General features: G+C 34.5%; 1 protein-coding gene and 1 non-coding gene across 2 annotated transcripts; one reads left to right on the top strand and one right to left on the bottom strand.

Annotated features, from left to right (window-relative positions):
* Positions 1–811: 811 nt before the first annotated feature.
* On the top strand, positions 812–1,746 carry LOC141704601 (1-aminocyclopropane-1-carboxylate oxidase homolog 1-like). The gene is made up of 2 exons (XM_074507819.1): positions 812–1,134; positions 1,289–1,746. The coding sequence occupies exons 1-2, from the start codon at positions 820–822 to the stop codon at positions 1,538–1,540; spliced, it is 567 nt and encodes a 188-aa protein (XP_074363920.1). The 5' UTR covers positions 812–819; the 3' UTR covers positions 1,541–1,746.
* Positions 1,747–7,235: 5,489 nt separating this feature from the next.
* LOC141704603 (small nucleolar RNA R71) lies at positions 7,236–7,342 on the bottom strand. Its single transcript, XR_012568017.1, has one exon. It is a non-coding gene; the product is annotated as a small nucleolar RNA R71 (small nucleolar RNA).
* Between the last annotated feature and the right edge of the window lie 11,272 nt (positions 7,343–18,614).

Genomic DNA, 18,614 nt, shown 5'->3' with positions numbered 1-18,614 from the left:
AAATTTCTACACTGGATCTCTACATTTATGATTATTGAAAGAAAGAAGGATTTCAGAAGGCCGTGGAAAATTTTGTGAAAGGCGCAAATGTTGAGAAGTCAGAATATAAGTGTCTTTCTTCTTATATATTTGATTATATCTTTGCAGTGAAAGAATGATTCAAAAGAATAATTAATTGATTACTGCCTCTTCCATTTTAATTTTTATGTATAATATGTGCAAATTTTCTTTTACTATCTTTTTATATTCTTATGTCCTTAATGTAAATTGTTGTCATTTTCGGCTTAGTGATGAATTGCGTTTATAGTTGCTAAAGGAATCGCGGGTTGCATTCTGGCTTGAGTTCCGCTCCAGGATGATAAAGCATCCAAGGTGGAATCAATAATCACCTGCACATATCTTATAGTAATATCATTTATGAATATTTATTTTAAAATATTAATTTTATGTACATGCGAGTCTTAATTCAAGATCTTATATATGCATTTGAGGTTAATTCAATTCATTTTCAGTCTCATTTGAAAGAAGCCACACTAATACTAGAATCACTTCAAATATCCGTGAAACTGCCACCACAAAATCTGAGTTAATATTCACTTTGTGTGTTTTCTTTTTATCTTATTCATGTGCTTTATTAATGTTCAAAAATATTTGGTGGTCAAAATAGCAGGAAATTTATGTCATATTATTTATGCATGTGAATTATGTTTCCACTTGCACCAACCATGTATTTTAATTCTCTCCCCATATATGGTCTTTTCATATAAAATTATCTTCCCTTTATTCTTTTTATTTTTCTTTTTATTTCGCAGGAAAGAAATGGGAGATTATGTGCAGTCAATGATCAAACTGAGAGCGACCCTATCGGAATTGCTATCTGAAGCTTTAGGGTTAAGCAGTGACTATTTGTCGCGCATTGAATGCATGAAAAGTGAGTTCTTGACCTGGTTATATTATCCGGCTTGCCCTGAGCCTGATCTTGCCTTTGGAGCTCCACGGCATTCAGACCCTACATTTCTAACTATACTACTACAAGACACAATTGGTGGCCTCCAATTTCTTCATCAAGATCACTGGGTTGATGTTCCTCCAATTCCCGGTGCTCTGATAGCCCACATTGGAGATCTTATGCAGGTAGCTGTATACTTGATTTTTTTTTAAATTATATAAAAGTTACAATTCTGATACTGTCGTACTCTGTATACTGCTGAGTTTTCCAGAACCAACAGAGCGATTTTTTATTTTCAAATTTTTTAAATAACTCTTTTTCCTTACTTTGTGAGTACAGATTATTTCAAACGACAAATTCAAAAGTGCAGATCATAGAGTACTGGCACACAGTGATCAAATAAGGGTATCAGCAGCATGTTTTCTGTATCCGAGTGCTAAGAACTTACTGAAGCCATACGGCCCGATAATGGAGCTTATGTCTGACAGCAACCAACCTATGTACAAGGAAATAGTGCCCTTGGAATATGCACTCTACCATCAGTCCAGAGCAATGGATGGTACACCAACGCTTTCTCACTATAAGCTATGAAAAAATGGCAGACAGGCAGTTGCAAGAAAAAAAGTAGCAGTGTTTGTTTGATGCTAGGCTGTTAATTTTCCGGGACAGTAAAAATGGTAATATAGCTCATGCCTGTATAAATTTATCAAAATCCAGAATGTTTGCTATATTTTTTTATTTCGTAATAATAACAACACAGCAGACATTAAGCTTTCAAAAGAAATTTTAAATTAAAACTTCATTTGATAGTTCATTATACAGCACCACATCTTAAAATTACACGAATTCAACATGACACTATCACAACTCTCACGAAACTTAACCAAGAAGAAAAACCAAACAAAGATCCGCTCCCTTGCAGCACCATACGATTTTGCAGTGGCAAAAAGATCTGATAGAACAAAAAATCGAAAACCACTCGTGTAGAGACCAAAAAAGAGAATTATACTTTAAGGACCATTCTTCTAGGTTTATAGTGTGTTGTCTTCTAAACAGTCCTATCTGTTAAACGTCACAGCCCTTGAACATAATGCCTTTTGTTGCAATATCTTCAAGAGTGAGCACAGTGCATTTGTCCATGTTCATATTGTCCTGCCCCAGCAAAGAGTATCAATTTAAAAACAATTTAAACATATTATTGTAAATTACATTTGTAACATAAAACCAGTCAGGTCCAAGGATATGAAAATAAAGGATTGTAGAAATAGTCTTTTATTAAGTTGATTGTTCTTTGCAACTTGAAATGCAATAGAATCAAGAAGTTGCCATGGCACGTTTAACAAAGAATAGTATATCCACCACATAGTATATCGAGATTTTCCCATTGTAGACTTCTGTACCGTCCTTTAATACGTGTCCGTTTGGAAAATTTAATATAATTAACTTATAACTTAAGTTGAATAAGCGTCTGATAAGTGATAAATCATAACTTGATAAATGCTTATAAGTTATACAAATGTTTGGATAATTTAATTTATAAGTTAGATTTTTTTAATTAAATAAACTAAAATAAATAATTTTTAAATATAATTATCTTAATTCTTATATTTTAAGTTTGATTGACATTTAAAAAAATATATATTTTAAAACTAAAACTGATAAAAAAATTAAAAATAAAAATAAGTTAAGATTAAGTACCTCGTTACTAACATTCAACTTATCAGTTTATAAGTTGTAAATTCAACTTATAACTTGGGTCGACAAACACTCGTCACTAAACTGTTGCGGGCTTATAAGCCAATAAGCTTGCTTATAAGATTTGCCAAACATGTCCATTGCTAACCCAAGCTCCTTATTGTTTTCACAATTTCAAGAAAGGGGCTGCGATCCTCACATAGCATCTAGATACAAGTACAAAGACTTATTTCAATATATTCTAGATAATGGGAATGATCACTCCCCTCAAACATCCAAAGATATAAAAAGAAGAAGAAGATCGCCCGTTTTCGGAGAGTAGCCCGCTTCCCATTACTCACTAGGGCATTTCAAAAGAATCATTTGTAATGTTTTAATAAGTACACAACGGTTTTCAACTGCACTCCCAAATTTAACTTTTACCAACATTTGCCCACTTGCAACAATATGTTCTACCGTCACTGGTAAAACTCTTAAGTGAATTCCCACTTCCATTGCCCAGCTTGATATTTGCTCATAACTGAAAGATCCACATGTAACAATTTCCTGGTCAACCAATTGCAGAATTCTACCGGAGTATATACCAAGAAAGAATAACTGATATCATAGACTCTAACTTTTTGTTTGCTAAATTTTTATCTCTGAAGTATCTTATTCCCTTGTAGAAAGTGTTAAATCCAGAAAGGGGTTTTATACAAAAAGTCATGATTTTGGAAATGAATGTCTAATAAATTATTGCAAAGACTTATGAAAGATATATACTTGCATAAGAATTTTTTATGAGATCATCAAATTTTATTCAAAATACATTAAATGATGAACATTGAGGCACACCGATTAGAATGGCAAAAGAAATGGTCCACATGACATACCTTGGACCCATATGGCACGAGTTCCCGCAATTCCTTAATGCAATCTTGGATTAACTGTCTACATTTTTTGCCATTATTAATCGAGGCCTCTCCTTTTGTTTATTACATTTACTATAGCTTGCAGATGATAATGCTTTTGGTAACCTGCCATGCATCATTGGCTCCAGATGTACGAATGGAGTAATTTGCGTTGTCTTCAATAATGGAAGAATGTTGTTTTAGTGAATAATCTGCTGAAGAGATGCCATGTGCGTCATTGGTGTGAGGCTCTAAAACTTTGTCAAATATCAGCAAGGAATTTACTTATCCCGATTTAGTATCCTCATGCTTAACTTCAGTAGCATTTATTCAAGCTTCAGCCACCACTGTTTCTAATAGATGTTCCACACATGAGTTCACTGTCGTAAGATTACTAATGCAAGTTCTGTCATCAGGTATCTGAACAACTATTTCAGTCTTCTGTTTTTTATTTTTTGGAATAGTGCTTCATGAATCCCACGACCAACAGAAAAATTTGAACACAGATCACACTTATTTATATGATTACCCTCTCTATAGTAATCTTCCCAGCTGTAGCCATTGAGTAAAGATAGATCATCATTATTCTCTGTGCCCACTACCGAGTCCCAAAAGACACTACTGCTGTTACGTTTCTTGCTGACAACGTTTTCATTTATATGTTGCAGATATTTTGCAAGATAAGATACAAGTGGATCCAAACTTTCAAAAACCCTCGAGATTGACTTCTCAGGTTTCTGATTCGTATTCGTAACTTCTGTCTTCCATATGTATTAATATTGGTAACTAACTTTTCAAGTTTCTCAGATTGCTGCATCATTAAAACAATAAAATTACAGCATTTATCCAACTTTTCCCTTTCATCACCCTCACTTACCAGGGTTCTAATATTCTCGTCTTGTCATTTAAGTGTATCTATGAAAGTTTGTTCGATTGTGTTTGTGGGTGTATATAAAGTGTAAGAAAATGATGAAGTCATGTAGAAACATACCTAGATATTTAGAAATTGAAGGTTGAGGAAGTAGGTTGGGCCGCGTGCGAGTCTTAACTTTACATTAGTATGATATTTTTTGCTTTGGGACAAAACCACACGAATTTATTTTTAGGCACATCCCAAAATGTCATACTAACAGAGTTAACTCGCTGCTTATTAACAACCAATCTGCCTCTCCCACAAATGATGTAGGACAACTCCTAACAGCCTCTAGATGTATGAATGGAGTAATTTACGTTCTCTTCATAATGGAAGAATGTTGTTTTAATGAATAATCTGCTGAATAGATACCATGTGCGTCATTGGTGTGAGGCTCTAAAACTTTGTCAAATGTCAGCAACGAATTTACCGATCCCGATATAGTATCCTCATGCTTAACTTCAGTAGCATTTATGCAAGCTTCAGCCACCACTACTTCTAATAGATGTTCGGCACATGAGTTCACTGTCGTAAGATTACTAGTGCAAGTTCTGTCATCAAGTATCTGAACAACTATTTCAGTCCTCTGTTTTTTATGTTTTGGGCATACTACTTCATGAATCTCACAGCCAGCAGGAAAATTTGAACACAGATCACTGATAAGTGGCATTTTATACCACTTATAACGTCTTAAAATGGCTTAAATTTGGTGTCTTGAAATCAAGTATTTTGTGTATTTGATGCGTTTTTCTAGTGTTTATGCGTTTCAGGGTATTAGTTGCATTTCGGGGGAGGAATCATCAAGAATAAGCCTTGGCATGTGTTCACCATTGCGAGAGGAAAGGAATGGGCAGATTATGGCGAAGAAACGGAGCAAACCTGGATTTTTTCCAGTAGAGGCCTGCGCGCCCGCGCAGCATAGCTGAGCGGCCGCGCAGCAATCTGCGCGCCCGCGCAGCTATGCTGAGCGGCCGCGCAGGGTCGGGGAAAAAGATAAATTATTTTAGACTTCTACTTCTGTTTGGCTTCCAACTACTATGTAATCTGAGTTTTATGGGACTATTATATAGGTAGATTTGAGACGTTTTCACAGAGAGTATTAAGGAGATTATGTTTTAGATTGTGTTTTACGCAAGAAGCGAAGGAGATAAGGAAGAGGACCGATTTAGCACACCGCAACGAAGAGGAAGCATATATTCTTGTGATTCTTGTTTTGTTGTAACGTTGGATGCTAGTTTTCTTGCTTTGACTTATTTACTCTTGTGACGTACTCTGTTTTAATATAATTAGTTTAGTTATTATTTTCTTGTGTTTGTTTTGTCATGATTTCATATGAACCCATGATGGCGATAAGTTCTATTATGGGCTAATCGTGATCATGGGGTTGCAACGGATTTATTATGGAATTCTTTAGTTAATTGTTTAATACTTTAGTGTGTGATGATTGCATGATATCTAGTATTGGTCGTGCATATTCGTCTTATGTGCGTTGCGAACATATAAGATAGGTTGTTAATCTCTTGTGAAGCGACGGTGGATCTTGAGATTTAGAACTTGCCATGCTAGCATAGGTTCATGTACGTTGAGCATGATTAGTGGGTGACTCTAACAGTTTTATTTGCCCTATGTAATCAAAAGGAATAGCTTGTGCTTAAATCGTTGTGTTGTCAATTTTTGTAGACATATAGGAACTCAACATAATTGATGACTATTCAACTTCTATCTTAATTGTGGATGCTTGGTAGAATGGTATTAGTACAATCAAAGTTGGCTTTTATCAGTTTCGTGTTATTCAGTTAATATCATCACTGTCACATGCTAAAGGTAATAACAATGGCTATTGAAGGAAGTAATAATGAAGTTGTGATCTCATGAGTGTTTTATTATTGATAAATTGAAGTGTTAGTTAAGTGGTTAATTAAGTAGTTAGTTATAGTTAATATTTAATCAACAATTTTAAGTGTTATTATCTTAACATTGAGAAGTAATCATACATTGGTGAGTGAGTTTAATTAGACAATAATTTAGTCTGAGTCTCTGAGGGAACGAACTAGAAAGTATTCTATATTACTTGCGAACGCGTATACTTGCGTGAATATTAGCGCGTGTTTTCGCCCTATCAAGTTTTTGGCGCCGCTGCCGGGGACTCGGCGTATTTGTTTAGTTTATGTACTTACCATCATTGGTCATTAGGACTCAGTGATTAGGACGTAGTAGTTACTTACTCTTTTCGGTTGTGTTTCAGGTACTTTAGCAAGCGTTTATGCAAACTCGTTCTCGTGCTCGCAAGAGGACTTTAGATATAGCTGAGGAGACAGACGAAGTTCTTGATATTCCGGAGAAGTTAGATTTTGAGGATTCAGATTCAGGAATTGAGCAAAAAGAACCAGTAAACATGGGAGATCGTATTGTTCAAGCTGATCCAGCTCTTATGGATTTTTCTCGGCCTAAAATCGATGACATTCAGTCAAGCATCCTTCATCCGGCTATTCAAGCTAACACCTTTGAAATCAAGCCGGGCACTATTCAGATGGTGCAGAATTCTGTTTCTTTTGGAGGAGCGGCAACTGAAGACCCCAACATGCACATAAGGAATTTTGTCGAGATCTGTAGCACTTTTAAGTATAATGGCGTGACTGATGAGGCTATAAAGTTGAGGCTTTTCCCATTCTCACTGAGGGATAAGGCTAAAGACTGGTTACATTCTGAACCAGCTGGGTCCATCACTACGTGGCAAGATCTTGCGCAAAAGTTTCTGGTGAAGTTTTATCCAATGGCAAAGACTGCTGCTATGAGGAGTGCTCTTACTCAGTTTGCGCAGCAACCTACAGAATCTATGTGCGAGGCTTGGGAACGCTACAAGGAAATGTTGAGAAAATGTCCACATCATGGAATGCCGGATTGGATGGTGATCACTGGTTTTTATAATGATTTGGGGGCCCAATCTCGGCCCATGCTCGATGCAGCAGCTGGAGGCGCCTTATGGGCTAAAAGCTATACTGAGGCGTATAATCTTATCGAGACGATGGCTGCAAATGAGCATCAAAACCCAACTCAGAGGATGACGTCAGGCAAGGTAGCAGGTATTCTGGAAGTTGATGCAGCCACCGCTATTGCAAACCAGTTCAAAAATAATCTATCTCAAGAACTCTCTTTTATTTCAAAACTTTATTCTATCTACATTTCTCATCAAACAACTTTTATTAAAACCAACACTACTACTTATCCTCCTACACATGATCTGGTAACTCAAAACTCTCTTCTGGGATAGGGATGAACACTCTTGGTATAAGAGGGTCCCACTGCTTGACTCGCTTCTTGATTATGCAGGTTCTGATGGAGTTCATTCTCTACCTCGACTGAAAAATAAATACGAATAACAATAAAAGGGGGTGAGCTAAAAATTGCTCAACAAGCCTGCAATAATATATGTGGTAACAAGAGAAAATAAATGAATCGAATTCTGATGGTTTGAACAACCATTTGTATCTGTATGGAATAATAAAGTGCCATTACTGGCGAGTGCCAAATGAATGGGACTGGAAATAAGAACTAACTATGCACTATAACCTGCTGATCAGTCAGGATATAGTGCGGATCTATACCCAACTGCATAGACCCAACCAACATAGGGAGTACTCAGACAACTACGGCCTATTAATTAATGGTCTGGGTAAAACCCAGTCTGTATCGTAACCATCCAGTCCAAAGTTGAGCATCCGGAACAATCGGAATGCTTTCGATGTATCCCAACATCAGGATATATCATAATATATGTAACAAGGGTGAAAATATTGGAATATCACTGCAAGAAATTGTACTTTTACCTACAAATAATTTACCTACCATTATCTATTGGTAGTTAAAAACTACCTTTACCTACACATTTATAATTGTAGAATTTAATGGTGTATAAAAGTAAAATACTCAACTTACTTATATGTGCAACGTTATCAAACCAAATTTGACGCTGGTAACCAGTGATGAGGACATTACCTGTCACTCTTCCTTTACCTACACATTACGTGTCACTCTTCCTTCATAAATATCTTCCGTTATAATCATGTTTTTTAATTTTTTAATTTTAATTTTTTAAACAAACTTAAAAATAATATGTAATTTTATTACGTAATATTATTTTAATTAAAATATTCAAGCAAGTTCACTTTCATTTTTTTGTCTGGTTTATATTTAAAATTATCAATTAACACAAATACTGTTATTATGTCGCATCATGATATTCATGAGTTTATCTATTTTATATATTTAAAATTTTAGAAATTCTTTTTATAAATAAATTAAAAAAAAAATTTAAATAAAATTTTTAACGAATAAAACTTTTAAACAAATTATGTATCCTACAATTCCAACTAAAATACAAAATTCTACTCTATCCTAAAATATATGCATATTAATCATTGCAAGAAACGTTATATTGAAATTAAACTAATGATTCTCAAAAATAAACATAAGACACAAATAGTATTGTACATTCGAACATTTAGAACTAATAGAATTTACAATAAATTATTAATATCTTATATAAAATTACAAATTTATTTTTTCATAAGTATTAAAATAGTAAACAATATATAATTATAAATAAAAATAAAATAAAATTTTACAAAATTTTGTAAAATATAGTTATGTATATTACATCTTTTTGTGTTAAGAAAATTCTTCAAATTTTTACAAATATAAAATAAGCTAATTTATTTTATTCTAAGGTAAATAATACTTTTTTGGAGATAAATTCATTCCCATAAAAAATGAGTGAATAACATAAGATATTGTTATGCACATAATGGGTGGCATGGTATTCGCTAACAGTTGGGTTGTTTCACAAAGGAAGAGGTGTATTTATTTAGACTAGTAATATGATGATATAAGCGGAGTAGTAGTTTCGTGCCAATATGGATCTCAAATCTCTCTCCAGGTCTCCCTTGTACACAGGTATCAAGTTTTAGCTTTACCACGTATATTTTCATCCATCTATTATTTTCTTAAAATATAAATACATGTTGATTATTATATATCAATATTATTTATATGTATTTGGTTAGTGTGCGTCTAATGTCTAATGCTTGTTGACTTTCAGAATTGATAAAAGTGAATGCTTCAAAGAGATTCTCGTTTTACAAATTACAATGGTGGTTTTGAGTACTGATCTTGTCCCCCGAAACAAAGCTATACTCGGGTTGGAGTAATAACACAGAATATATTTTGAAGATAAGAAAGTTACTCTCATGTATCAAACATCCAGAATGTGTGGGAAATATTCGTTCTAAACTACCAACCGATTAATTTGGAGGTGTTCCATTTCTACCTTTTTAATTGCATTTATTTGTCTCTAATTTCATTAATCCACAATTCAAGGAAGTTTGAGTAGTGAATTTTAATGTTGGTTTCTTTACAGGAATCATGACGAAAATTCTGGATAAATAGAAGTCTTGAAGAGTGATAGTTATCTCAAATGAAAATGGTCCGAGCTTACTTGCTCATTCTAGTTCATGAAAGATATGCAAGATAATGCCTAATAGAATTTGAAGATTGAATTGTATTATTTTTATTGTAAATCTTTAAATTCTATTCCGTGCGTACATTTTACATGTTAATAAATTATTTCATGTTTTTTCAAATTTACACATTTCAATTTTATGTATTTAATATTAAAGTTAATTGAAAGAAAACAATTATATATCATGGCCTAATCTCGGACACGAATTGACTTTTTCCGACCACTCATGTTACAAACTTCTAAAACTATGTGGATCACTCGTGAGCCACCACATGGGTTTCAACGTGGAAATAACTTATTGCAATATACTTGTGACATGTCATCGATGACTCATCTTTCATGATTTGGAAAAGTAGGGACCACTTTATATTTTACCTACCAATTGAATAAATGTAGGTAAAGACTATTTCTCCACCAACCTTTACCTACCAATCGCTACCAATATTTTATTAGTGGGTAAAACTCTTTACCTACACATAAAGTATTTTTACCTACCTTTATAATGTGTAGGTAAAAGCCAAATTTCTTGTAGTGTATGAATAGAGGATTCAATAAATTGGGAGAAATTAAGAATCGAAATGAAATAGAAACAAGAATCAATAACTGTGTATCAGTGTATATGAACAAGAATTATCAATGTATAATTGATATGAAAAGTAGGATATATTTCACTATTCTGAATTTAGAATAGGGGAAAAATTTGCCTGGCGCGTACTTAACCTGGTTCAACACACCGTCTTCGGTCTCCTGCTTGATCTGCCTTGCCGATACTGATTCAGTCATGGAAAGGCAGTCGTTTAGATAACTTACTACATACGCGTATCTCAAATTAATACCACGTAACCCTAATAATCTACCCATGCATTTCTATCTGACTCGCGTATATAAATATATAGAATTATATAACACATAAGGTTCACATAATCATGTAAAGCACATAGCATATAAGGTACATAATTGATTTTAATCTCATAATTATTTTTTTAGAATCGATACTAGACTTATACCCATATTAACTAACCCTATTTGATTTTATTTATAATTTTTCGGGATTTATTTGACCCGATTCTACCTATATTAGGGCCTATAAACCTTTAACTATCACAAGACGACTTTCTTTCGGAAGAAATTATTATTTACAATTATTTTTATTGGATTTTTTCATTTTTCTGAATATAGGGGTCTTCGTTTCACTCAAATCGGAGTAACAGTTTAATTATGAATTAAACAAGATAATTAATTAATAATTAATTATAAATATTTAATTATAATTAAATAATCCTTAATTATATTTTTAAATAATTATTTAATAATTATTATATTTTAAAATTATTATTCCCTAATTATTAGGATTAATTATAATTATTTACAAATTATCACTTACTTGATTAGATCAATTATCTAGAAATAAATAATCGATGCAACTAACGGTTACGTTATTCATCGAATAAGTAATTATTATTTGCAACATAATCTAACTCAACGATCAACTACTCGTATAAATACGAGCTACTCGCATTCCTCGTATACCTATCAACTTATTATTACTGATAATTATAATTTATCACCACTTATACGATTAAATCGATCATCTGTATTTAACTATTCGATTCGAATAATTTTACGATATTCCTCAAATAATTAACTATCGCTCTAATAATAATAATAATAATAATAATAATAATTATTATAATATAATCCAACGTATCGTTCACTTTTTCACATAGGTACGAGTTATTCATATTATAGAACTAATTATCAAATCTTTAATCGTATTATTCAATTATTTTTAATCCTTATTTATTAATTAACTACCTAATTATTAATTAATAAATAACTAATAAATAATTAGATAAATAATTAAATAATCAATCAAATAACTAATTTCAAAATTTTAAATTATTAAAATAATTCTGAAAGTATTAATAATATTTTTCAGAATTTAAAACTTATTTTTATTTAATTTTTAGAATTTTTAAAACTGATTTTTGATTTTATAAAATATAATTAATTAATTAAAAATCCAGAAACAGAAAACGGGGAATGGAAATCTGGTTTTGAAGATCAAACCCAGGACGAATTCCGGGTTGAAACCGGGTCGAACCCGGGTCCTCAAGAACAGCCCAGAACACGGCAACGGTGGCCATTTCTGGCGAGCTTTCCGGCGAGCCTAAACCCCGGCCAAAACGCAATGATTTCGACTCGTTTAAGCTGCAACATCGTTCCTTTCTTCTCTCACCGTACAACCACCCTCTCCATCGCAACCGACGACCACTCCATCCCGTTCTCCGGCCAAAACTCCATTTTTTTCCGATGAACCTCCTCGGAGAATCGTTTCTTACCAAATCGTGAACCAAAATTCACAAAACATATAGGAAATCAAAGCTATAGACTGCTATAATCATTCCCAACAGTTCATATAATCAAAAATATCTAAAATTCTAAAAAAAAAATAAATCAAAAACACTAAAACCCATGAACTCGGCACATCGATTTAGGGGTTATAAAATTAAAATTAAAATACCTAATCACTCCTAGGACTACAACAAAATTAACTGCATCAACCAAACAATCAAATGATTCTTCACAATCAAAAACCGAAATTCATGCCAAGAACATAAAAATTGATTTTGAGATTAATCGAACCTCAGTTGTTGATATTAATATCAATAGATTCGTCTCTTCACAAGGATTGTATCGGTTACTCGAACTTTTACAATGGATTAGTGAATCTCCTAAAATGATGGATTGATCTTCTCCCTCCTAAGAACATACTTGTCACCGACACTTTCTAATTTAATTAAACTGATTTTTAATAATTAATTAACTAAAAATTAATATTAATTCAGCTATTTATAGTAGTGAAAATAATACCCTAAATAAAATTAAGGGGCTAATTACAAACCTAATAAAAATATTTGGCCCCAATTTTTATAATTTTTGGGTATTAATAATGAATTTTTAAATATCCAATAAATACAAAATAAATGCTAAAAATTCCCAATAAATGTGAATATTACAAAAATGCAAAGAATAATGATATAATAATTTCATGATCATATAAAAATAAAAATGTGATTTTTGTGGGGCTTTTGGTACCCGAAGAGGTCCGGAAAAGTCATCTTTCGCGAAAAAGGTAAATTTGTAAAACGTTTAGGGGTTCAGAATAGCGATATGATACAGGTCGTTTTGGCAAAATAGGGCCAAGGATTTTATTTGAAATACGGGCTTTAAAACTCTATTTGAGCTGTACGGGTTTTGATATAAAACATATAACTTATGATAAAATACTCAATACATATCTGAATCACATTCTGATCGAAACAGACGACACGTAGCACATAGCAATTAGGGTTTAATGACTCAACACATTTAATCACATAATAATACACATAAATATCTTTATTATAATATAATACGAGCGTAATTTTCTCGGTCGTTACATTCTCCCCCCTTAACAGGATTCTGTCCTCAAAATCACGCTATGAAAATAACTGAGGATACCTTTCTAACATATCACTCTCAAGCTCCCAGGTTGATTCTTCAACCACTGGGTTTCTCCACAAAACTCTCACTAATGGTACAAACTTATTTCTTAATACCCTCTCTTGCCGATCTAGAATTTTTATCGGCTGTTCTATATAAGATAAATCTGCCTGAAGTTCTATTGGCTCATATTCTATTACATGTCTTGTGTCAGGGTTGTACTTCTTAAGCATAGATACATGAAACACATTATAAATATGCTCCATATGGGGTGGTAAAGCTAATCCGTACGCAACTTTTCCGACTTTCTTCAAAATTTTAAATGGTCCGTCGTAACGAGGTTTCAATTTTCCCTTGTTACCAAACCTAGTTAATCCTTTCCATGGCGATACTTTTAGCAGTACATGTTCCCCTACTTGATAGTCCACATCTTTTCTGGATTGATCTGCATATTTATGCTTTCAATTCTGTGCTGCTTCAAGTCGCTTACGGATAAGTTCTACTTTTTCCTTGGTCTGCTGAATCAGTTCTGGACTTAGAATCTTGCATTCTCCAACTTCATCCCAACATGTAGGTGATCTACATTTTCTTCCATATAAAGCTTCGTAAGGTGGCATCCCGATACTCGCTTGATAGCTGTTATTGTAAGAAAATTCCACTAGAGGTAAATATTCGTCCCAATTGCCCTTAAAATCTATCGCGCATACACATATCATATCTTCAATGGTCTGAATAGTCCTTTCACTTTGCCCTTCCGTCTGTGGATGAGAAGCGGTACTCATGTTTAACTTGGTTCCTAGACATTCTTGGAATTGTCTCCAAAATCTTGAATTGAAACGGGGATCTCGATCCGATACAATAGATACGGGTACTCCACGACGCATTATGATTTCCTTGAGATATAAGTGCACTAACTTGTCCAGTGAAAACCTTTCGTTGATCGGAAGGAAATGTGCTGACTTCGTTAATCGATCAATGATAACCCAAATTACATCATGATTTGCTTTCGTCCTTGGAATTCCTACTACGAAATCCATAGCTAAGTGCTCCCATTTCCATTCGGGAATATCTAGTGGTTGTAGTACTCCGCTAGGGCATTGATGTTCAACTTTCACTCCTTGGCACGTATCACACTTACTAACCCATCCCGCTATTTCTTTCTTCATATCTGGCGACCAAAAGTTTTCCTTCAGGTCTCTCTACCTCTTTGTGCTTCCGGGATGAATCGAATATCTTGAGCTATGAGCATCTTGTAAAATTTCCGCTTTCAGTTCCGGTACATTAGGTATCCTAATTCTTGAAGCAACTCGAAAAATTTCTTTGGCATCCTTCTGACTGGTAATCTCTTCTCCTTATAAATTGTTGGTTTTATGATCCATTACTTCTTCCTGACACCTTCTTATCTTCTCCAATAATTCTGGCTGAAAGGTCATGGCGTAAATCATTTCGGTAGAGCTTTCTGGAACACGAACTGCAATATCCAGTTTATCGAATTCCTTGATTAAATCTTCCGAAGATGTTAACAGGTTCAATCATTCCTTTCGACTCAACGCATCTGCTACTACATTAGCTTTGCCTGGATGATAATTGATTGAAACATTGTAATCCTTGATTAACTCTAGCCAGCGTCGCTGTCGTATATTGAGTTCCTTCTGCGTGAAAATATATTTCAAGGTTTTATGGTCCGTGTAAATCCCACATCTTTCGCCGTATAGATAGGGTCTCCAGAGTTTTAGTGCGAATACGATTGCTGCTAGTTCAAGATTGTGCGTCGGATATTTCTGTTCATGTGGCTTTAGTTGTCTAGAAGCGTATGCGATCACGTTGCCATGTTGCATCAAAACACATCCTAATCCTCGATAAGAAGCGTCGCTGTTTATGAGAAATTCTCCTTGATCGTCAGGTAAAATAAGTACAGGTGCGGTTACTAATCGATTCTTCAATTCTTAGAAACTTGCTTCACATTTCTCGTTCCATTTGAACTTTTCATTCTTTCGTGTCAACTTCATCAATGGGGTGGCTATCTTTGTAAAATCCTTAACAAATCTTCTGTAGTAACCTGCTAATCCCAAGAAACTTCGGACTTCCGTTGGAGTCTTTGGTCTTTCCCAATTTAGAATAGCTTCAATCTTCGCTGGATCCACTTGAATTCCTTCAACACTGATGATATGTCCTAAAAATTGCACTTCCTTCAACCAAAATTCACATTTTGAAAATTTCGCATAGAGCTGTTCCTTTCGTTATATCTCCAATGTCATTCTTAAGTGCGCTGCATGTTCTTCTTCTGTCTTCGAATAAATCAAGATGTCATCAATAAATACAATTATAAACTTATCTAGATACTTCTTGAAAACTCGGTTCATCAAATCCATAAATGCTGCAGGTGCATTAGTTAATCGAAAAGTCATCACGAGAAATTCATAGTGTCCGTATCTCGTTCTGAACGCAGTCTTTGGAATATCTTCTGCCTTGATCCTTAACTGATGATAGCCTGATCGTAAGTCGATTTTCGAAAACCATGCTGCTCCTTTCAGTTGATCAAATAAGTCATCAATACGAGGCAAAGGATATTTATTCTTGATAGTTAACTTGTTCATCCCACAATAATCAATACATAGTCGCATGCTACCGTCCTTCTTTTTCACGAACAATACTGGTGCGCCCCATGGGGATACACTCGGCCTTATAATTCCTTTGTCGAGAAGATCCTGCAATTGCTTTGCTAATTCTTTCATTTCAACAGGCGCCATTTGATATGGAGCTTTTGAAATTGGTTCAGTCCCTGGTGCCAAATCAATAGTGAATTTGATTTCTTGATCCGGAGGTAGTCCTGGAAGTTCATCTGGAAAGATATCGGGAAACTCATAAACTACAAGAATATCTTCAATCTTCGGGCTCTCTTTTTTGGTGTCCAACACCGTAGGCTAAGTAAGCTTGACATCCTTGACGTAGCAATCGTTTTGTCTACATTATTGTTAAGAATTTCTGCTTTTGTTTTTCACCTTTAAATGTTACCGTTGTATTTTCTTTAGTCTGCAATTTCACCTTCTTATTTGCGCAATCAATCTGACCATTATTACTAGCTAGCCAATCTATTCCTAAAATAACATCAAATTCTCCTAACCTGAAAGATATCAAGTCAACTGAGAAATTACATCTTCCTATCTCAATATCATAATCTGGACATACTCGATCTACCATAACCTGATCATCATTTGCTAATTTTATGACTAGCACTTCATCTAACAACTGTACCTCATAATCTATCTTAGAAATAAAATCTTCAGAAATATAAGATTTCGTAGCTCCTGAATCAATCAATACTTGAGCATTTACGAAATTTACAGGAAGCGTACCTGCAACCACATTCGGACTCTGTACCACTTCTTTCATTGGCATGTTGAAAGTCCTTGACCTGGGCTAATTTTGTGGTGGTAGTGGTGGCAGAGGTAATGCTAAAACCCTTGGAATGCTAGCGGCCATTGTAACTCCTCTGCAGTCCTTAGCGATATATCCTTTTCTTCCGTACTGGAAACAAGTGATCTCTGTCTTTCCCATCGGACATTCTCCACAAATTGTGTCCCTTTTGCTTACACTTGAAACACGTGACATTTGGCTTGTTGCAAATCCCAGTATGCTTCTTACCACATGTTCTTCAATCAGGTATAAAAGGTCGAATAAGTTTCTGCTAATTTGGGGCTGGAAGTCGGTTACCCGTCCTCTGGTTGCCCTGTTCTGGTCTCCTGGCATTTACTTTTCCCCGGGCTTGAAATCCCGGCCTTCTGTTGAAATAGTTCTAGGAATTTCCTGGTTCCTTCTCTTTCTGAGCTGTTTCACTCTCACCTTCAATGATCACGGCCTTCTGAACAACAGCCGTATAAGTCGTTAGCTCAAATACTGCTACCCTACTATGAATCCATGGATTCAGGCCCTGCTGAAATCTCTTGGCCCGCTTTTCATCCGTATCTACTTGCTCAGGAACGAATCTGGCCAATTCAGTGAACTTGGTTTCATAATCCGGGATCGATAAATTGTCTTGCTTCAGTTCCAGGTATTTAATCTCCAACTGATTCTTCATGTAGCGAGGAAAATATTTCTCCGGGAAAAGATCAGTGAATCTATCCCAAGTCACAACACTTTCTCCTTCCAAAGCTTTCTTTGATTCCCACCAGTAATTGGCTTCGCCTTTCAAAAAGTAGCTGGCAAAATCCGTCTTCTGTTCTTCCTCAACTTTAACCAACGTAAAAGCCTTTTCCATCTCCTTCAGCCAAGCTCTCGCTTTTATAGGATCTATGGAATCGGAAAATTCCGGAGGCTTTACCGACTGAAATTGCTTGAAAGTAACTACAGGTGCTGCTGGTGGTACTTGATGTTCTGGATGAGCGGCTTGCTGTAGCATTTGTTGTTGAAACTGCTGTTATTGCTGTTGCATCTGTTGCTGCATCATCAGCATCTGCTGTGGCATAAGATGAAATATCTGATCCATATGATTGTTATCATTCTGGCCCTCAGTATTTCCGTTAGACGAGTCGGGTCTTGCTTTTCTTTTGGGTGCCATATTTCTGATAATAAAACAATTGGTTCTTTTAATAACAATTTACTAAACAGGTGATACAGAGTAGAAACAGTCTTTATAATTTAAAACAACGTTAAAACAGTTGATATGGGAAAGAAAACAATTTATCAAATATCTAAAATAAGTGAGTAAAAACAGTGCAATGTTTAAATAAATCATTTTCAAATAATTTTAAATTTTGAAAATATAAAGGGTACAACATGATTGTAAATAAAAAAACATTTTAAAATATGCGACTGTAAAACGATAAAATAAATGTAAATGCTTAAATGACTGGAAAAATAAATAAAGAAAACGTGAAAAGGTTCATCTTATATATATATATATAGGTAGGACACCAGCTGCAGGTGTCAATGCTTGATACAAAAGTCTATAATATGTTAGTCGTTCCGCTACTGTTATCAGTCAAAACTAGTAGCTACACTCATACAAACTAGTCATACAATACTACACTGCATCTATCTACAGATAATATACGAGATACAACACTCCACTGTCTGCTGAGATCAGAATCCAGGTGGCACATGGCTCAGCTCCTCCTGCAAAGCCTCTAATACTGCCTCTGTGAGTCTCATCGCCCTGTGATA

This window comes from Apium graveolens, unplaced genomic scaffold (assembly GCF_009905375.1).
Source record: "Apium graveolens cultivar Ventura unplaced genomic scaffold, ASM990537v1 ctg8048, whole genome shotgun sequence".
Classification (NCBI taxonomy): domain Eukaryota; kingdom Viridiplantae; phylum Streptophyta; class Magnoliopsida; order Apiales; family Apiaceae; genus Apium; species Apium graveolens.
This window is presented reverse-complemented; position numbering and strand designations above follow the sequence as displayed.

Excerpts from the sequence above, each read along its gene's own strand:
- LOC141704601 (XM_074507819.1), top strand. The coding sequence starts at position 820 with ATGGGAGATTATGTGCAGTCAATGATCAAACTGAGAGCGACCCTATCG. Across the intron at positions 1,135-1,288 it reads ACATTGGAGATCTTATGCAG|ATTATTTCAAACGACAAATT; the intron begins GTAGCTGTATAC and ends TTGTGAGTACAG.